Raw genomic sequence first — 21,940 nt, 5'->3', positions numbered from 1 at the left:
GAGTATAAACCTTATGTGGGCCCAACTTAATGCTCCAAGGCTGATTTCCATGGGCAGAAGTAGCTGGACAAAACTTCGGGGAGCCTAAGGCCAACTCATGAGGCACACAACACAAGCCCAAGAGATGGAGCCTACTGACTCGGTTTACCTTACTTGGAGGACCTCCTTCAGGGACCACTTCTCCTTCCTAGTCAATTAAGAACGAGTTTTTCCTTCTTTCTCTCTTTAATTTGCCCTTATCTGCTGGTCAGCTCATGTTACCACTATCAATTACTTCCGGAACAGGAGGCGTAATTTTTAAGTGGCGTTTATTTAAGGCGTTTATTTGAGTTATCTCGCAGAGTACAACAAGCACCTTTATTGTTTAGAGAGAAGGTTCCCTAGTGAGAGACCTCGGAGCCACGAAGACAGAGTCACCTCTCTCAAAGCTGGGACTTGGGACTTGTCTTATCCAAAAGAGGCTTCTTACTTCCCATTCTCCCACTTATAACAAATGCCCATAGCAGTGGGTGCACAGAAGGGCCTCAGGATCCTGAGATAAAAGGAACGAATCCAGGGCCCGGTGCTGGTGCACGGAGGGTGATTCAGCACCTGCCCTGTCATGCCTGCTGCCCAGGCTGAATGGATTTTTGGAGTACACCTGTTATTGAACCCCTGCCAAGTACTGATGGCCACTAACCCCCAAATCACTTTTCCCCGCTGTTGATGTTTGCAATGTCAGACAGGACTGAGCAGCAGCCGGCGTGTATTTCAAACACAGCAGATGGATTTTTATATTAGCTCCTATTTCATGTTCAGGCAGAGCGACCGCCACAGTAAAACCTCAGCCTCAATGCTGCCGAGTTTGCTTCTGTGAGATTAATTCTGTGAAATTAATTGGGACAAGATTGAAAAGGAAATTAAAATGCAGCTGAGTGAACAGGCCTTTCAAACACCTTTTTCCTGCTCTATTCAAACTTGAATTCTGCGGCGGTCGCAGGCATCGTGGGAAGTAATTTACGAGAGGCAGGCTCTCAGGAGCCATCGGTTACGTATGAGGGGACCTGCACAAGCACCACAATCTGGAGCCACTGAAGGGCGCTAAACACCCCGCTGTGGCCTGAGCTGCGGCCCTGCACCAGGAGGAAGTGGAGCTCGGTCCCTGCACTAGAAAAGGCTGTTCAGAAATATCTGGGCCCAAAAGGAACGCGGGAACATCCGCTGGATGCACAGAGCTGCTTCGTTATTAAAATCTCCCTTTAATATATTTTGAGGCCCAAACTGGAACTCAGTGAATTAAGTGGGCGTGAAGCTGCAGGGGGCCTGGGAGTGTATGGGAATGTATGTGTTAGGGGAGGCCAGCAGGAGTCCTGCTGACAGTGCCATTGGTTACCGTTTCAGAGCCTGGAAACATGGCTCTGGCCCCTCCTCTGATGAGAAGTTTGAACAATCCATCAGTTTTGTCACTGACGAAATCTCTCAGGCCAGGAAAGGCACGGTGGATTTGCATGTAGGCCTCCTCTTCGCTGGATGGTTTTCATTTCCAGGTGAGAACCTTTTGTGCTTTTGAGCATCTCAGGAAAAGTTCTTGGCAGGACAGGCTACCTTTTATCTCTCTCAATTCACCAAGAATTTATTGAACTCCTAGAATGTTCAATACATACCCAACCTTGACCCAAAAGGTTAACTTTATTGTTAGTGGAAAAGTAGGGACTATAGTAATAGTTACCATCTTCTAGATGCCAGGCACTTCTTTACTCAAATGCTCTAATGTAAGCATCTCAACACCCTATGAATCGAAAGGATCCCAATTTTTACAGATGAGGAAACTGAGGATTAGCAAGATGAAGTGACTTTGCTCAGGGCCACGTAAGTAACCCATCTGTTAACAACTTGCTGCCCTAAGAATAGGACAGGTGATGGGCATTTAGTTATCTATGGGGTGCATCTTTCTTGCCCAGCCAATCATCCTCTCTGGAAAAACTTTTTTTTAAAAAAGGATAAATAGCTTTCTTTCTGGGATCATTCCTCTCCAAAGAGTCTAGGCCCTCACAGACTCCCCCAGCCCTAGGATTCTAGGATTCAAGGTTGGGTCATCCTTGGGTAACTATTTAGAAATAGCAGGAGCCCAAGAATAAAGCTGTCCCCTCCTTCTCCTCCCGTCCGCCCTACTCCCCCATCCAGGGGCCACTTCCTGTTCTCCACCTGCCCCCTCACCTTCAGAATAGTTTTTTTTTTCTTTTTGAGGAAGACTAGCCCTGAGCTAACATCTGCCGCCAATCCTACTCTTTTTGCTGAGGAGGACTGGCCCTGAGCTCACATCCATGCCCATCTTCCTCTACTTTATATGTGGGATGCCTACCACAGCATGGGTTGCCAAGCGGTGCCATGTCCATACCCAGGATCCCACCCAGCCAACTCCGGGCTGCCGAAGCGGAACCTGCGCTCTTAACCGCTGTGCCACTGGGCTGGCCCCAGAATATTTCTTTTATCACACAAAGAGAGAGGGGGAAACCAGATGCATTTATGAGGGTCAAAAACAAAAGAGCTGATAATTGGAATTATTTGGTTTGTTTAATCTGAGTAAATAATTAAAGCTAAAACACATTTTTATGCGGAATTTCCTTAGCAGTTTTGCAGCGTCCCATCTTTGGAAAGGGACTGTTTGAGGTGGAAGGAACCTTAGAGGTCATCCAACACAACTCCCTCATTTTACAGGTCAGGAAACTGGTCCAGGTAAGCTGAGCTGCATCCAGTTGCATCTTGTCTTGCATTTCTCAGGGAAACAGACTTCTCCAGGTTCCTAAACAGTGGGCTTTTCTTGCCTGACAAAGGTTCTCCCGGCCAGAGGGAAAAGTAAGATGGAGATTTCTAGATACCGTTTTTCTGGACTAACCTCAACTTGGGTCAGTTCTGTTCCTCCAGGTTTGAGAGGCAGGCTGCAGAGTGTAACTGACTCCAACAAAGGCACTAGCTGGGGCTAAAGTAGAATGAATTTATGATGGATATGAGAGAAAATTCCAGAGATCAGGAGTTACTGAAGGTCTGAGTAGACAGACAGCTGAGAATGGTAGTGGACTCTCCTTTCCTATCTGTCTGAATTGGTTCATTTGTGCTTCTTAGAGGCAACGGAATGGATTGGGTGGCCTTTTAAGGTTCTTTCCCGTCCAAGGACTCTTATGGAGTTAGGTGATATAATAAAGGTAAATCCAATCCGAAATGCTCCCCAAGCCAGCGTTAACTGGAACGCAGCTTTATGAGGAAACTTCAGCGGAGATTCCAGCTTTTCATTTCCCCCTCTGACATGCAGGGATTAGCAACATGGAGAAGGGAGGTGGCTGGTGCAGCTTTTGTAGGAAGAAATGTGCTACTACAATGGTAGGAGGTGAAAATAGACTCAGGACCTTCCAGAAGACGGAGAAAGAAGCCCCATAGAACCAGGGCAGCAAAATATTCTTAGTGAGTTCAACTCTGATATATCAGTTTTTAGTAACGGAGGAGGGGAAGGGAGATCGGTTAAAAAAAAAAACCGGTGGGGAGGCTCCCCATGTTCTTTGGTATCTCTTGGAAATACAACGGCCATAGTAAGCACAGACAGCTCTGTACTGCAGGGCAAGCCACCGCACAGCCCCTTCTAAATGGAGGAAAGGACCCCCAGTGAGAAGCCATTAACAAAGGCAAAAGACATGCAAAACAAACAAAATAATCATGACTGAGAGAGAAGGCCAGCAGACAGTCTGGCTCTGTTCTCCCCTCCTCCTGCTGCAGGCACCTCAGACAATGTAAACAGTTAATTTGTTCACCTGCAGGCTCTGGGCAAACAGAGGCCTGGTCACACCTGAGTGGATAACTCGATTACCCCTGTAATGCCAGCGTGGTAATGTACACAAATTCTATTACACGGCAAACCTTGCTTTCGGGCATTTGAAATACCAATCAGGCCAATGTCCACTCCCTTCTTCGCTTACAATTTATTCTTGGTGTATTGGAGCCGCACCAGAATGGCATTAGGGTGGCGCTGAAGTAGGTCTCTGGAAGAAATCACTAGAAGACTGTGATCTCAGCGGGGTTGGCAGGACTCCTACTCTCTTGCAAAAGGTTGGGTCTGAATTTGGTCCTTGTTCAAAGCGGAGTCGTTGGTCGTTGGAACAACTAAAGGGTACCGTGGGTCAGCCCTTGTCTTTTTCCTAAGGAGCTTATGTTATATTTCAGAGAGAAACCCTTGGCCAAGGTGGTAACATTCACGGAATAAAGAGAAACGGCCAATGATGGATTAATAATACAATAGATTTTCAATTTTCCTTTATGGAATCCACATCATCATCATCAATTAAAGAGCAGATTGTGCCTATTTCAAAAATGTGTTTGTAGATATTGACTGACCTCGGAGAGAGAGCTTTGAGGTTTTTTCAGGGATAGAACCTATTTCCTTAGCGCACCCATGCAGAATATGTGTAGTCTTTCTTTACAGAGGTGATGCTGCCAATCTCTCAGACAGTAGCCCGCGAGTTCTGAATCTTCTTCACATTGGTGATGGATCTGCAATAATCCAGCCTTTTTTTTTCTCCTAACTTTTTATGATCAACAACACTATCTGTGAGATGGTTAGCTGGGGCTAGGGGTTAACTTTGTGACTGAGGAAGAGAATAAAGTTAGCTGGCCCTTGTGGGGCTAGACTTGCTATCTTGGCCTTATCAGCACTTGCTCAAACCAATTGAGCTAACCAGCTCTGACTCCTCCCCCCATACATAATTATATTACAGTCCTGTTTATCTATAAATGAAATAAGAAGGCGGCTGACCTAGCTAGAGTGTTTTCAAGAGTATTATATGGTAATAAATTATGTACATAGTGATGACCTTTTAAGCACAAGACCCTAAAAGGATCCAGTTTTGATTGGCTTGGCTTTAGTATTATGTCTACTCTATTGTTTTTTTTAATTTGAAAATTGGTTCCTGACTCTTAATTTTTAATTAAATTTTTCCCTAACAATTATAAATCAATTCGGATTTACTCTAGGTGTGAGGGATTCATGTAATACACACAAGAGAAGTATATGACTTCTGGTTACGATGACTACATCATCAAGAATAAAAAAATTCACTCTTGAGCCAAGCCCCACTTTCTGCATCTTTACCTTGCTCAGAATGCGGATGAGGTCACCCCGTTGGAAGGACAGTTCATCTGGCTGGTCACTGTGGCAATCCCATAGGCCCTGGTAATAAGTGGCATAGTCCACTGATCAAAGAGAGGAGAAATCAAAGTTAAAAGGATTCTTTTTCCATGGAGCCCACAGTTTTGCTGCAAATGGAAACAAGGGTTGTAATACTGCCCCTAGGAAATCTAAGATTTAGGGGGGTCGGGATGAGGCATAGCCAAACACTCAGCATGAGCAAAGGACTGTGGGAAAAGGAAATCATTAACTAACATTAAATATTTACAGATCACCCTTAGTCGGATGCTATTCAATAATATGATAAACATATTCATTTATTAATAAAAGAAAATGAGGCAGGTAATTTTTCACTTAGTTTGTAAGTAAGCAGCACAAAGAGATTTCCTGCCAGACTTTCTTGATCCAGGGTGCTTCTCTTCATTATGCATTTGAAGGAAGAGGACAAGTCTCCGACTTCTGTCTATTTACAAGAGAGGCTGAGTCAGCCAGCATGTGTCTACCTCACAGCCTCACACGTTAGCCTCCTCTGTTATACAGAAACTTCATCCTGGGCACTTCCCACCCAGGTGCTATATGAGGTAATCACCAATAAATACGGAAACAAATACCCCAGTCTTTAAGTGGAACCAAGGGGGTGTCTCATCCATTACAACTAAATTCTGGGTGGGCTGGCCCTTTTCCAGCATCTCATTTGTAAACCCTGAACATGTCTGCCAAGATTTATCTGCAAGCCCCCAGGGGAACAGAAACCAAAGTGATCTGCATTAAAAATGAAAGCAACTGAAGACAACAAACTAAGCTTTAGAAGCAGCTGGAAAGATTTACTAGGCTTCTCAGCAAGACTAGATGGCAGTGATGCCACAGGACAGCCATCGATTCTTAACAATGAAGAATTTGTATCGATCTTCTTCTACCCGGAAAGGTTAAACACTAGAGTACAAAGTGGAAGAGGATCTGGGGGTTTGAATGGCAGGGGAGCTAATGCCCACTAGACATAGGGATAGATAGGGGTAATGTGGCAATGCTCCCTGTTCCTTAGGATGCTACATATGAGAGCTGTAAGCGAAGCACCTACCAAAGATGAAATTCCTATGGATGGGAGTCAGGAGTCCTGGGTTCTAATTAAAATTCAAGTGAGTTGAGGGGACCTTAGTCTACCAGTTTCTGCCTTTCCTTTCATTTGTCTTGACCCTCCCATGAGGAGTGAAGGTGCTAGTCTCTGAGGATGGGAACAGATCGGGGGCAAGTGGGCAGTGTGGGGACAGAGGCCCTGGCTATATTTGCTTTTTTTCTACTTGTTCCTAACCTATGAGCAATTCAAATAATAAAGGCACGGAGAACAAGATCTCCACGTCTCTGGAAAAGAACTTCAGTAGGAATCTTAGAGTTCACAGAAAAAGAGCGGGGACAGAGCTGTTTAGTTAAGACTCAGATATTGCAAACAGAAGTAAAAATGTCACCCATGTAGAAACTGGAGCATGTTTTCTTTACACAGAAAATTGTTTGCATATGCAGTTGACAACAGAGGGCAGCAAACAAGACAACTACACTGGAAACATTCCAGCAGAGAGTTAAGAACATGACTTGAAGAAAAATACATAGGGAGAAAAATGCTAACTATTGAAAAGACAAGGCATATATTTTTTGGGAGATCAGTGTGTGAAATAATGGAGAAATATCTGTCCCTGGAAAGTGAAAGTAGTTTTCCCAGGTTATAAATTTATGTATTTTCAGTCCTAATGGAGTTGATTCATCAACCCAAGACTTTGACTAAATTTAGGAATGAAATGCATATTGACATCACTATTCTTCATGGATTTATATATTATAGAGAAAATTATTTTATAAAAATAGATTTTTAAAACATAGCTTGATATTTCTTTTTTTTTTTAAGAGATTTTATTTTTCCTTTTTCTCCCCAAAACCCCCCTGGTACATAGTTGTGTATTTTCGTTGTGGGTCCTTCTAGCTGTGGCATGTGGGATGCCGCCTCAGCATGGCTTGATGAGCAGTGCCATGTCCTCACCCAGGATCCGAACTGGTGAAACCCTGGGCCACCGAACCAGAGCACGCGAACTTAACCACTCGGCCATGGGGCTGGCCCCAGCTTGATATTTCTGAATGGTAAAAAGACTAACAAAGTTGTCTTGGCTTTTTCTGGCCTAGCAGATGGTCACCATGGGGTACTGCTCCCCACATGCCTGGATGTTGGACTAGCTCCTAAGATTATGAATATCTTTTGGGTATATATGTATAAAGTGATTTGATATTGGGTATAGAAGACACCTGGGGAGAACACCTGGAAAAAGACCTCTTGTAAAAGTAAATAGATCACAGGGAAAGCAAGGAGCTAGGAGGAAAACAGAAGCCTTCCAAGAAAAAATAAAGGTACAAAATGCCTTTGGTTCTTCATCAGCTAAAGGCCAAAAGAAGATATTGTGGCGCTCAGGAATCCAGGAGATAGTTTTAGCCTAGCCCAAGAATCAGAATCGTCAGAACTGGAACCATGAAGAGCAGCTCTGAAAAATGAGCAGAATGAAGGGCTGAAAGCGGGGAAAAGGTTGGACTTGCTGTCTGGACAGAAGTATTCTGGCATTAAGGAAATCAGTGAAGAGTAATGCCCAAGCTGGATGAGACTGGCCTCGTATTGCCGACTCCCTGTTTAACATGTGTGATTTACACTTACGTGTATGTGTGCACACCACTTCACTACACACATTCCTCAGCATTCAAAAGACATGTATACAGCACCTACTAAGTGCCAGGGACTTTGCTAGATGCTGGGAATCCTGCACTGGCCACACACGGTCCCTGCTCTCAGGGCTACCATCCAGTGGGGAGGCACCGTGAAACAAATAGTCACCCAATATTTATGTATTTAGGATTACCATATGTCTGCAAAAGAGAAGTTGAGGGTGCTGTGTATAATAGGGAATCTAACCTAGTCTGAGGGGGTCAGGGAAAGCTTCCTCTAAGCTCTAGTTGTGTAATGAAAACCTGACCAAGAGTGGGTGTTTTTTATTTATTTATTTATTTTTGAGGAAGATTAGCCCTGAGCTGACATCTGCGGCCAATCCTTCTCCTTTTGCTGAGGAAGACTGGCCATGAGCTAACATCCGTGCCCATCTTCCTCTACTTTATATGTGGGATCCCTGCCACAGCCTGGCTTGCCAAGTGGTGCCATGTCTGCACCTGGGATCTGAACCAGCAAACCCCGGGCCGCCAAAGTGGAACACGTGCACTTAACCGCTGCGCCACCGGGCCAGCCCCAGAGTGGGTGTTATTTAAAGACCTTGAAGTGGGGAAGAAGGAAGGCTGAGGAGGGCTTCATTCCTGATTTGGCTCCAGGAAGAGCCTGAAGGCCCGGAGGTCTGCAGGGCCAGCCCAGCTTCTCCCTACACTTGCCCAGCTCATTCTACACACAAGTGAATGCATGAGGAGGAGGATTTCTTTCGATCAGGGAGAGGAACTGAGAGCCCGAGAGAGAGGACTGCCTCTGTGGGTTGGGCTGGGGTTCCTCCAGGTCTCCATTACTCTGGCGGCAGTCTGAGATCAGAAACGGTACAGCATTCTGAGCATTTAATTAATTCAAAACATCCTCAGTCTCATTTTGAGGACATTATTCCATCTAATTATTTTTTTTTCCAGTCTGTCCATTTGGAATGAAAAACAAAAGAATAAAGCTTAATGCCAGCATTTCTCAATGTCTCTCCAAAAAACGTAACTCTGCACTAAATAAAGCCTGATAATTCAAAAGCAAAGCACTAATATATTCAGCATAAAGCAGACAGAGGACCTAGAGCAGTAATGACACCACTAATAACTAAAACAGTTATAACAATTAACAACAATTACAATGATGGAGAAGCTAATGGGTAAGATCACCACATTTAAATTACTAGCAGAGCTGAGAAGGACTTTTCTAGAGGAAAAAAAAAGGGCAGCATCTTATTTTCTTCATCCCACATAAGAAGAGCTAAGCTCCAAACAAACCAAATGTCATATGAAGAATAGCTACAGACCAAATTAAAAAAAAATATATTGTTTTTCTCTCTTTTCTAGGTATTTATTGCAAAGCGTTTGTCATTCCACATCAAGTTCTTTATAACCAATGATGGTCATTTCTTCTGTAACTGGGGCCAAGTTGGTGCTACTGTTGACAGTCAATATCTGAAAATGAGGCTCTATAATGTAGAGAGCTGTAAGGTAAAAACCAGGACACCTTCCTGCCTCTCCTCCTTAGGGACAATGGAACCTGACTGTGTTCCTTCCGGAGTTCGTATGTCACCTTGGGCTTCTGTTTGGGGGATATTGGGTAGCTCCAGAATTCAAGCTGAGACCAAAGAAAAGAGCGTAAAGGCAGGTCACCATGTTGTTTACATTTTCTCGATGAGCAAAAGGACTGTGCCAACGAGGCCTGGCATGAGGTACAACTACTTAACAAATTATGGAAAACAGAGACAAAACAGGAAGATAGATAAAGCTAGTCTTTGCTCTACCATGGGTCAGTGAGATTTGGACAGAGAAGGCCAAAGCAGTGGCCCACTGGAAGGGACCTGCAATGTTTTCTAGGCCAGGCCAGAAAAGGTCACTATGTCCAGTCCATTAAAGCAGGCTCAGGCTGATACCTTATTAACTAATTAAGAAGGAAATGCATGAAAAATTTGCCAAGCTCATGGACTATGACACCAGAACAGGAAGAGCAACTGAACAATACCATTTGCTTGGGCTGTTTTCATAGCTCTTTTTTTTTTTTTTAAATTGGCACCTGAGCTAACATCTGTTGCCAATCTGTTTTTTTTTCCCCTTCTCCCCAAAGCCCCCAAGTACATGGTTGTATATTCTAGTTGTAGGTCCTTCTGGTTGTGCTGTGTGGGATGCCGCCTCAGCATGGCCTGATGAGCGGTGCCATGTCCACACCCAGGATCTGAACCAGCAAAACCCCGGGCCACTGAAGCTGAAGTGCATGAACTTAACCACTCGGCCAAGGGGCCGACCCCTTCATGGCTCTTTATTGTTGAATTCTGAAATCACTAATGGTCCTTAATGTTATAACTATGATCTTGAAGTGGGAACACTCACAGATCCTGGTTTTCATCTCCTTTGCTCCTTTTATGGGACCAAAAATTGTAGCTGGCTGATGATCAACTCATGTTTGGTCTTGGGAAACAGGTTTCAAAGAGCAAAAGCTGCGAATACCTCTGTGGCTTCTCTCTGTTTCTTTCATGTAATAGTTCACTCCGTTGGCTGGCACAAAGTGGAAAGAGTGCCTCGCAGATGGAATGCTTATCAGCCAGCATTTTTCTGCCCTGCAGACATTACTGAACGAGGCTCCTCTTTGGCCGAGTCTGCCCACAATTTCAGAGTGAAAACAACCTCTTTCAAGATCTTGGTCAAAGATTTAACGTGTCTGAGGGTGATCTGTACCTCGAGCTCTGCTTTTTATTTGACACGGCATACCCAAGCAAATGGCCAGTTGTTTTCATATAAGCAGCAAAGAATGAGTTTTATTTTTTGGTTTCCTGGACATTGCCTTCTCATGATAGGGAAGGGAGATAAGCTCTCATCACTAAAGACACTTAGTGTTAGACTGTTAGGCTGATGGGTTGGAATTTAGTGAAAATTGGAGGTGTTGAAGAGTCACTCATTAAAATAACCCTGTTACTAACAGTCATGCTGTAAACTGAGCTCTTTATAGATTGAACAATCAATACTACAAGGCTGTGATAGATTTTCTAGGTAACAGAATAAAATAAAAGAAATTACATCTTACAGGGTCATTAACACCCAATAAGGATAAACTGAATTCCCTTTTCCCCCTCTTCTGATAAGATCTAGTTGGGCTTTAAAAATGTTAGCAATTCCGTCAGGGAAAAGCACAGCATTCCGGGAACAGGATCCCTGGAATAGTATGTGGATTTTCAAGGTAACCCTGGTAGCTACAGTATCTGTTAGGAGAAAAGATCCGACCCACCGGTCCCCCCCGTCCCGGCCAAAGGCATGTAACATGAGAAAAACTAAGCGAAGCAAACTTGTGTAGTTTGTCTATTACATAAGAATTCCCATCGTTGTAAGCTCCCTGCTTTTATATGCTTTCACTGGGGCTGCTCACCCTTCCCTCGGACCTCTATATGTATTTTATTGTTATAATGCTAAGTGATGACATTTGGATGTTACGTATTTGTCGCCGTTTCTATAGCTCCTTTGGAGAAAAGGCACTACATAAATTCAGTAAAGAAAGAAATAAACACAAATAATAAAAATTCCTGCCTCAGATTCTGCAGAGAGAGCAAAAAATCCTCCTCTGTTTTCTAATCACCAAGTCACCAATCATTATAACTTGTAGGAAGTATAAACCATAGAAACATATTTAGAACTCACTACACTTTAACAACACCTATTTTGGAGGCAGGAAGCATGACGAAAAAAGTTTTTTTTTTTAAAAAAAACCTACTTGAATTATAGCTGCTGGAACAGTTAAGGAATAAATCTCCCTTCACCCCCCAGATGGAATCTTAGAAAGAGAGGCCGAAGAAGGAAAGGAGGTGAAGGAAGAGGCTCAAGCTGAATTTCAGGCTTTGCCAGAAGACTGCTGCTTCCTGAATGGAGTTTAATGTAAAGTCGGCCACAGGAAGCTTCCAGTTATTCCACTCAAGCTGTCCATGTGAGGTGTTTCTTTCCTGCACTGGTGATGGAAGTTGGTTGAGAAAAGACCTACGTGGGACATGGGTTGGTCAGGAAACAGATTTTCTGTTGTAATTCTGTACAAGTAGAACACAGCAAAAATAGATTTCAGAATGGACTTAATCACGTGGGTTAACTGCCATGGAGCACTGACTTGAACTGCACTAACACGCCTGCACCATACCTGCCTCAGTTCTTTCTCTCCTGCTTTGGCGCATGACTCTTCACTGTCTTTTCTCGCCTTGGGAGAACTTGGGCGTTTATGAAGTTGGGTCCTTCACTAAACCTGTCACATATTCACTTCCTGCAGAGAATGAACCAAGGAAAGGGGGCTTTGCTGAATGGATAAGGAAGAGAAGAAAAGGCACAAGGAAGGAAGGGAGAGGAGAATGGGAAAAGGCAGGGCTAGAGAAACGGAGAGGGAGTGGGGAGGCGAAGTGAGAAAGAACTCCTGGGCTTCAGACTTTCATAGACTCTCTAAGGAAAAATCAGCTAGTATCTAAATCAGCCAGAATTCAGGCTCTGCTGATGGAATGAATGTCCTTGGGGCGGCCCTTGCACTGTGCATTCCTTTACTGACAACGACGCAATAGGTCCTTGGTCCACTTAAGGAGGCTTTAGAGGGGCGTCTGACCTTAGAAAGGAAGGGCTCGCTAAGAGCCTGAAGCATGGTGAACAGACTGGGATGAGTAAAGATCTAATTGTGTATTCAGCAAACCTGTTACATATTCATTTCCAAATGTGCCTGGAATCAAACCAGGCCATCAGAAGTCAGCATCACCAAGCAATTCTATCCTTCACCCCACGTTCACTTTTCAGATCTGACACATTTCCATTCCCCTCTGAACTTGCAATCTCCGGGCCTCTCAGAGAGGAGACATTTCCATTCTTTCCATTCTCAATCCTCTGATCTCTTAGAGATGAGGCAATTCTATTTTCACTGTACTGATTTAAGAAATACTGATAGGAAAAAATAAATATCTGGTTTGGCTTCCCACCCTCTCTAGGATAAACCTTGGCTGTTCTGGGAACATTAATTAAAGTGAATGGGTGGCTGTTTTAAAGTTAAGACTTCCCTATCCAGTCATCTCATGAGGGGCTTTGGAGGTCCACACACCAGTACGCTCTTAATTAGCGAGTCCCGTAATGCTCGTGTTCTGGAGAAAGGTGCCTTCTCCAGCCAGAAGCCCGGATGTCCTACCCAGTGCCTGTACATACCTCCTTTCTGTCCAGTGCCACTCGCATCCTCTTCTAGCTCAAGCTCGTCATCTGAGGGGATAAACATGATCAGCATTAGCAATTAGTGGTCGATAGCCCTATGTTCTCTGTACTATATATATAGTATGAGCTCACCACGTTTTCTTCTTTCAGGCAATAATCACCGTGTTCTTTTTTTTTTTCTTCCAAATCATCTCTCACCTTCAAACTGGCCCCTCTTCCTTCCCTCCCAGTTCATTCGTTCACAGACATTTTTAAGTGCTCACTATATGCAAGGTGCTGTTCTAGGAACAAGGCATGGCAATGGACAACACTGGCAGGGTCCCTGCCCTCAGAAGCTTCCAATCCACTGAGTTATCTAGGCGCCTATCACTAGAATCCTAATCCCTTTCCTCAAACTCTATTTCTCCTCTTCTTCTAGAATTCTTTTCAAAATGTATTATCTCCACGTAAGCATCCAGAGTTAGGGGGGTGTGTGTGTGTGAAGCTCAGCATGCGTTCAAACCCTCTGTGATTCAGTAATCCTCAGTGTATCAAGCTTTGTTCAGCCGTAGCAGAAGCCGGTCATGTGCACAATTTTATATCCCTAGTACTTGGGGCTTGCAGTTACCTTTTTACTGTTGTTTTTCAGCCTGCCTTGTTCATTAGAGTGTAAGCGCCTGCGGGCAGTGGGAATGGTCTGTTAATGAACTGCTACAGGTACACAGTGGGTTCTAAGTCAACGCTATTGTCTAACTCCAGTCAAGTGTTTATATGGCCAAAGTCACAACATGATTGGCCTAAGTTTAACCTGTTTTAGCTCAGACTTCATACTACCTGATGGCATGGGAATTGGGCCTTTGTCAAGAAAGCGTGAGTGCTAGAATCATATTTAGCTATTTTATACATGGGGTAAAATGAGCAAAAATACACTTGCTATTTTTCTTTTTATCACTGCCACCCTCTACCCGCTGTCTCTTTCTCATATACACACAGTGAACCGGGCATAATAAGCAACATTCTGAGGGCTGAATACTCAGTTTCTTCTGGCCGTATTTACTTTCTCTTTCTGGGTCTCAGCACACTTACCTGTCTTGCTTCCCCGTAGTTATGCCACTAAATGGAACTTCTGTGGAGATGGCCTGGGGACAGTCCCTCCCTCCCTTTTTTTTTTTTTAAATATAAGATTTATAGGGCAATATGAATTCTGGTATGTCAGGCTGGGGAAAGTAAACTCTAAGCTCATAAGTAAAAAGAAACAGCATAAAAATATGTTTAGAACACTAGAATATTAAAGAAGTAATCTATTTCACATATAAAATGATACAGTTCCCCTGCAAAAATAAAAATTAAGAGATTAACACTCTGGGGAAATAAGTCACATGTTACCAATTATGTACACATAAATATTCTTTGGGAAAAGGACTCAACTCCTCTTATCTCCAGGTATGACCCAGCAGCAGGGCACCTCCTACTCACCACCTGTAGTGTTCCCCTGACCTCACCGTGAGGAATAAAGAGGTGAGATAATGGAGGAGTGAAATCAAATACCGGAAATAGATCACGCTGAAATAAACCACATTAAACACCATTCTTTGCACATCTGATTACTTGCCCACTTCCTTCCTTCCTCTGCTATGATGCTTTTCCGTTTGGACGTGGGACCAATTTCACAGGAGTGAAAACATTAAAAGAAGAGTTGGGACGTCCTCCCTTTTAGAGATACCCAATAATTTGGACAGAGAGCAGCTCTTTTGCTGATATCAAACAACTCAATCACGGAGACCAATAAGTGGCTGTGCTTAGGCGCTTTTGCAGAGAGGGTTTATTCCACCTCTGCTGTCTGTGCACAGATGTCTCTTCCTCCCAATTCTAATCAATGTAAATTGGGTCAGATCTCCACTGTGAATTACAAATTGGATCCGAAGTTGGAGGGTCACTGTGCCTGCTACTCCACCTCCTTCCCACCACCATTAGATGGGAAGCTACACCAAAGATCTTTTCTAAATAAATCAGACTTTATTGTAAAACTCGGCCACTGACGAGACATAACCTCATTAGCATTGATTTTAAAATAAATTATTGAAAGTGGCTTGCCTGCTCTTTGCATTTGTAAAATAGGAGAATGTAAATGTATTTGCAATGATAAAAATGAAAACTAAAACTTGATTCCTTTATCCTTTCAGGCAACAGCACTTAATCTAGTCATGATACAAAAATGGAAAAAATAAAAATCTGTTCTATGCAGTTCAATTCCAGACCAGATACTCTGGTTTCCACTGCGTCTGTGGAGTCACCTAGAAAGAAAGCAGAACGCTGGCCATAGATCTTATATATCATTCACCACGATTACGAAGCTCTGCGGTGATGGATGTGAACGGGGAAGCTACAGTCCCCACATCTGTTCTATCTAACGTTGTCCTTCCCGGGTGGCTGAAAGTGGGCTTGAGTCAGGAAGCCTAGGCATTGATGTGAGGGGCTGGGTGCTGTGCCTCTGCGGCTGCTGAAAGAGTAGGTACGGTATGGGGACCATCGCAGAGTGAGGGAAAGCGCCCTCCACAGCTCATTATGAAAGGCACGCCTCTCAGCACCCTCCCAGCTTTAGAAGGCACGGTACAGAGAGGCCTACACTTTATCTCAGATTCTTCAATGAAATCAAATGGAATCTTTCAACCTCTAAAGTCAAGAAACCCGATTATACAGCAACAGAAAAAAAGTCTCTTTGGTCACAAAAGTGAGTGGATTAAAAAGTCAAATTTCTATTTTTTCATCTGTAAGGTGGGGCTTTAATTTTAAAGAGGTTATTTTGAAAAATATATATATTTTCTAGGTTAAAGAGCTTGTTGAACTTCTTTATAAGAATATTATTAGGTATTTTAGCATTACATCTACTGAAATACATCTTCATTTAAGAGGGAATTAAAATTTATGTGCCAGCTCAACTTTAAACAGTAATAGATTATAATGGTTCTTGCTCCTAACAGGGCATATGGGACCCCAACCTTACATAGGTTCTAAACAAATTAACCTCTAAAGATTACTGTCCACTTATTACATTAAATGCTCTACTTGATTCCCAAATATCTCATCTCAATTGGGAAAACAGTTGAGGAAGATTCTGTTAACTGTGCGAACATGGAAGAGAACCACGGGGCATCACAAATGAGCACCAGTACCCAGAGAGTTGATTTCAATCAACACTCTTGGCACAATGTCAGGGACACTAATGAGAGGCTGAAAGGAACAGGACACTGACTCCACCTCAGAGGCACAGAGAAGAGCCAGCTTCCCATGGCACCTGGCTCTTTTCTGAAGTGCCACTCCGACACTGAGAATAACATTAAAAAAATGACAAGATTAGAAAGAGGGAAATCACTTCCCCTAAACAAAGCAAAGAGACTGAAGCTTAAAAAATGCCAAATGTATCCACATGCAACCAGATGTCAAGGTGCTCTGGTGACAGATGCAACAGAAATATAGATAGAGTCGAAGTGCAAAGGGAATGTGCAGAAAAGTGGAAACAGAAACCATGCCATGGCACGCACAGGTATGTTATAAATCCGTGGATGCCACAGCACCTCCTCGGACAACATGGAAAATATGAGCAAGATGCTAAGAACACATTTAATTCTCTGTTGTATAGTTGGTAATCTCAACTGTGACCTCAAAATATGTGCATCCTCTCTCCGTGGTATGGTCTGGATGTACAAGATATTAAATTCAATTTGTGCTGATTGCAACACTTGGAATGCACTGAATTTAATTTCACAAATAATAATTGAGCACCTACTAACCGGGGGAGAGAGACCTGAATCCCAACCACTGCGGCGAGGGCTAAAACAGAGCTCAGCTCAGGTTGAGTATCGGGGAGGGCGTCACTGGGGAGACACTGTGAGAGGAACATGGAGGGATTCATAGGCCGGGATTGGGAGGATATTCTAGGTACAGAAACAGCCTGACCGCGGGTTTTGGTGCTGGCCAAACAGCACCGTGAAGTTCGGGCGCAGAGTGCCCGGAGTGAGTGAGAAAGGCGCAGGAAGCTCGCAGGGGGCCTGAGGATGACTCTTCCTTGATGCTCCCCCCATGGAGTGTTGCTTTTCTATGAAATTGGAAATCACTTTCTTCATAAACTTTGTATCTCTGGTGTCTGCTTTTTTTCTTTCACTAGACCTCCTACTATCACCGTGCCCCATTCCTGTGGGTCTGGACAACTACGGGGGAAAAAATAATTCCACAGAATGCTTGCTTCCATTTGACTCAAATTAAAAAATGAAAGCCAGTTATATGCTTTATCATACAGCATCTGGTTTCTGGGTCTGTGATAACTCTCCGGGGCAGTGTGGGCAGCATTGGAATGTGCACAGAAAGTCCCAGGGACGGCTCTTCATCTCTGCTTCCATTTGCTCTCCCGAAGTCTCTCTGGAGAACACAGCCGGATTCTGTTGCCACTGCAGCTGCTGCAAGGCCCCAGTTACAGCTCTCCAATGGGCTCAGGCGCCTTGCTGGATTCCAGCCTTGAGGCCCCAGACAAAGAAAAACCTGATAAAAGTTGTCCTTTTATGGAATCCTATCTTGAAACTGGGCCTGTGCTAGCCTGTAAAATAATTTCGGGGAGGGGTGAGAGAAGGCTCAGAAAAGCCTCCCATTTCCCACATATTGCTTGAGAATCTTTGCAGTGGTTCCCTACAGTTTAATCTACTGCAAACGAGATCTTAAAAATCAAGGGCCCCCATATGCTCAACACGGATGTTCAGAAATCCCACTGGATACCAACCTTGAAACCATATTATCCAGGACTAACATTTTTGTGGTCTTGGCTGAAAACCTCGAGTGCTCTGGTTTTCCCTCATGGGAAGGAGAGTGCTGGCCACGTAGCAAATGCTAATTGTCCCATGATTAATGTGATGTAGTGCATTTAATTTGATGACCCATACATTATTTTGATTAGGAAAAAACACTTTTGCATTGACTTGGTATGTGTTACAGGCACTTTTCTCTCTCCTAGGAAGCCCATTGAAATTATATTCTGGAAGGGAGGTCTCACTTACACGGCCTTCCCCCTAGACAATGAGGCTTGCATAGGCCCCAGCCCAGAGAGGAAGGATTAGCAGAACTGTCAGTGCTAAATATTCTCCACAAAGCACATTTACCTGTTATAATGAAGCAAATGTTAGAGGCCCAAGTCATCGACTTTTGATGGGTATGCAGCGTTCACACAAGCCAACATTCCTGTTGGCCGTCCCTCCACCCAGCACCTGTCCTCGCCGTAAAAGCGGGCCTGAGCAGAAGGTGCGTTCGCGTTCCATCTGCTTGGGATTTTCAGTTTCACCTGCTTCGTACACAGACCTGAAAATGTCCAACTGGACTGTGTCAGGTCCAGTTGGTGGAGTTGTGGAACTAGCCATCCCTCAATTCTTCAAGGAGGTAAAACTTCCTATTTAAACGCTGCCAAATTAATAACAGCCAGCATTTATTGAGTGCTCACTGCATGCCAGGGCTCTGTTCTAAGTGCTTTCACACAGCAGTTCTGGACTTCTCATGGCGTCCCTCTATGATAGCTACTACTGTTATCCCCATTTTACAGGTGGGAAAAATCAGACGGAGAGAGGGCAAATAACTTGCCCAAGGTCTCACAGCTAGCAGGTGGCAGAGCAGGTCCATCCTGACTTAGAGGCGGCACTTTTGCCTGTGATACACCATGCTGTCTCTCACGTGTTGCTGCTCGGCAGGTGGTCTTGTGAGATGCCAGGAGAAGGGCCACAATGTTAGGCGCCCTCACATTCCCTCTCAACTCCCCAGGACTGCCAGCGTGGCGCAAGCAAAACTAACAGTAATATCAGAAGCAATAAGCTGAGTGGTGTAGATGGGAAGCTGGGTGGTGGAGACTTATGGCCAACATATTCATACCATAATTATATGCCAATATATCCCACTTTTAAAAACTATGATGGATAGAGCTTTTGGGACAGAATCTGTGGGTTGGGTACAACATTGTCCTTTGGAAACTTATAAGCAAGTTAGTTGCCATTTCCCTAACCTCCAGGAAGAGAGCCTGGCTCAGCTACAGTGTGGCCTTTCACACTTGAGAGAGAGGGTTGCTGTGGGCATAGCGTAAGTGGCTTTCCTTGAGAAAGCAGACCAGTCTCCATGCCCTTGGAGTCCACTCCAACATCCAAACTGGCATGCATTTTGGAGGAATGTCCTGATGCCCTGGGCAGTGCTGCAATGACCGAGGGTAGGAGTTAAGAAGGCCGGGGAAGGATGGTTGTTAAGAAGCCAATCATACATTCAGTGATGCACCTGGGTAAGGTGATGGTCCCAAACTCATCTTATTTTCGGAGGCCTCTTTCCCTTTGCTGTCTTTTGCTCTGCTTCTCTGAGCATCAGCCCCCTCCTCCCTGGCTCCTTTGAGAACTAAACATGCAGCACGACAAAGGTCCCTCTTTGCTTCCCAGAAGGCTGAGTGGTTCAGTGAGGTGTTCCCAGAGCATTCTTCCACAGCTGTAACCCAAGGTGGAGTGTAACCCGGATATTTCCCCAAGCCTGGGCAGGAGTGAGCGGAACGCGAGCTCACTAGGCAGATTCTGGCCAAGTTGGGGAGAGCATCTCCTTTTAGGGAGTGTTGTGAATTAGATCCGTTTCTGCACCCTGCTGTTGCAATGGAGCAGACTGTGAAAGGGGAGATTCTCAGAGGAGCTGTGTTTTAATGTAGCAATTTGATTCAATTTTCCACTCTATAAAATTACCCATCACTGCTCGTTGCTTTCTAACAGACACCTTCACTCTTAATTTAACAATCCTATCGAATTCTGCCAGGGAAATTGGAAAAATTTATCACCTGTGAAATTTTATTTTCCTTTGGTTGTATCTGTTTTTGTAAAACTTCATTAACGACGATGACTTGCTGAGGAAATTATCATTTTTTTTTTTTAACTTCAGACACAAGAAATGGCTCGACCTCAACCAAGATATCATTTGCATAATAAACCACAACAAAAAGGCTGAGGAAGTCGGGACTGGCAGAGGCTGGAAGAGCTAGGAGAAGAAGCAGGCTCTCCTTGGTGGGGTGGGTGAGGTCCCAGCAAGGAGGACACGTGTAGCCACAGCCTGCTCCTCGACTCAGGAAGCAATGACGTGGCTTCTTCCCCAGGGAAGAGAGGAATGCAGTGTTGACAAGGTTGGACCTTCTTCTTAGGAAGTCTTGAAATGCAAGTCGCTTACTGATGATGCTTTTTAGGAACCAGTCCTGCCTTCAGGGGCCCGACTGTTAGGGTGACCTGAGTTCCTAAGTTCATCAGGGATTGAGGTTTAAATTGCAATAAATTTAGGCTTAACTTGAATTTCTCAGCAGAGCACTGAACTCCTGGCAAATTTCCACAGGAGCGATCTTTCTGAATGGACTTGAAGATTCAGCGTTCCTGTGGTCTAACTACCTCACAATTAAAATAAGGCTCCGGCTTCAGTTTTCCACAGTCTGACCCCCACTGTGCTCTGCACTATTCACCAGCTGCTGTGATCCCCGCAGAGGTAGCTATGTGGAAGCAGCGATGACTATACATTTTTTGAGATGCCAGTTGTTATGCTTTGGGAAGAAAAAAATATGTCCAGTAGACCTGCTGGAATAGTGGGCAGAGCAACCACGTTAGGCTTATTGGAAGAGACGCAATTTGACTCGTGGTATATCTGAACTAGGTAACAACGAGTTGTGCTCTGTCAGGGCTTTACTGGGGTGCTGAAAAGGTTTCTCAGCATTGATCTATACTCCTTCAGACTTTTGATATCCTTCATCATTTTGGTGTCACTTTCTATTATTCTCACAATTGCAGAGAAAAGAAGTTGAAACCAGAGTTTTGATGACTCATCCTAAAACTCACAGTAAACCAATGAAAGCGCTTAGGAGATACATCAAAAGTCATGGTTTTGACTTTTTAACCTTGTCGACATGTGTAATAAATTACTTCACATGGCACAGATGAGAAGACACTCCCTGAGGGACTCGTCCTGCTCCCAGAGCGAGAGACGGCTTCTCCACTGGGAATCATGGATGCTCCACCGAAGCTGCCTTACATTTCCTCCTTCAGAGAATGGGCTGCCTCTGGAGTTTCAAACTTATGTTCTTCTACAAGGTCAAGAGTTTCTGAACCAGAGGAAGATCATTAGAAGATGAAAGTCTTACCTGGTAAGATTTCGTAAATATCATCGTCTTCCTTCTCCTCAGTGGGCTCTTTTAGCCCCATACTCAAAGGCAAGTTAATGCGTCTGCTTTGGGAACCAGAATTTGGGGAGTCCAAACCATCAATATCATCATAGGTCTCTTCTTCTTCTTCTTCCTCCTCCTCGTCGTCCTCTTCATATGGAATGGTTAAGGAGCTCAGATCTGCCAGAGGAGAGATGAGAATGAATCAAGATAGGGAGAAAAAGAAAAGAATAGGTGAGGGAAGGAAAGAGGGAGGAGGAGGAGGGATGAGAATAAGACATGTCAAAAGAAAATGAAACACTAGGTTAAGTGCTGTTATTTCTAACGTGGGCCTCGGCGGCAGGAAATCTACGGAAAAGGGCAGACTAGCACTGCGTCAGGTTTAAACCATCAACATAAATCCTTCCTTGCAATAAAACTTGATCAGGATGACGCAGCCTGAAAAGCACGGGTGTGTGAATGAGCACACAAGGCGAGGCGAAGAAAACAGGGCAGAAGAGGAAAGGCCAGCGTGCCACGCACTGCTCGTCACGTGGAAAACTGGAAGGGTGAGTGATGGCCTGTGGTTCTCCAGGGCGCACAGGGCCGTGGGAACTGTGGCGGCTTCCAGAGGGTATGTGAGCTGTCAGAAGCTCGTCTGCCCCGTGAACTCACTGCAGAATTTCAGACAAGTTTGTTTGTAAAGAGAAGAATGAGAAAAAGTGGAA

The 21,940-nt window shown here is 44.3% G+C and overlaps 1 protein-coding gene across 1 annotated transcript in view; it reads right to left on the bottom strand.

Annotated features, from left to right (window-relative positions):
* Positions 1-21,940, bottom strand: part of SKAP1 (src kinase associated phosphoprotein 1) — a 255,664-nt gene that overhangs the window by 17,933 nt on the left and 215,791 nt on the right. The window contains exons 9-11 of the mRNA XM_046677751.1: positions 21,213-21,413; positions 13,058-13,108; positions 5,117-5,217 (exon numbers count right to left, since the gene is read on the bottom strand). Coding sequence (XP_046533707.1) covers positions 5,117-5,217; positions 13,058-13,108; positions 21,213-21,413 — 353 coding nt within the window. The remainder of the gene's footprint in view (positions 1-5,116; positions 5,218-13,057; positions 13,109-21,212; positions 21,414-21,940) is intronic.

The sequence above is a fragment of the Equus quagga genome, chromosome 11 (assembly GCF_021613505.1).
Source record: "Equus quagga isolate Etosha38 chromosome 11, UCLA_HA_Equagga_1.0, whole genome shotgun sequence".
NCBI lineage: Eukaryota > Metazoa > Chordata > Mammalia > Perissodactyla > Equidae > Equus > Equus quagga.
This window is presented reverse-complemented; position numbering and strand designations above follow the sequence as displayed.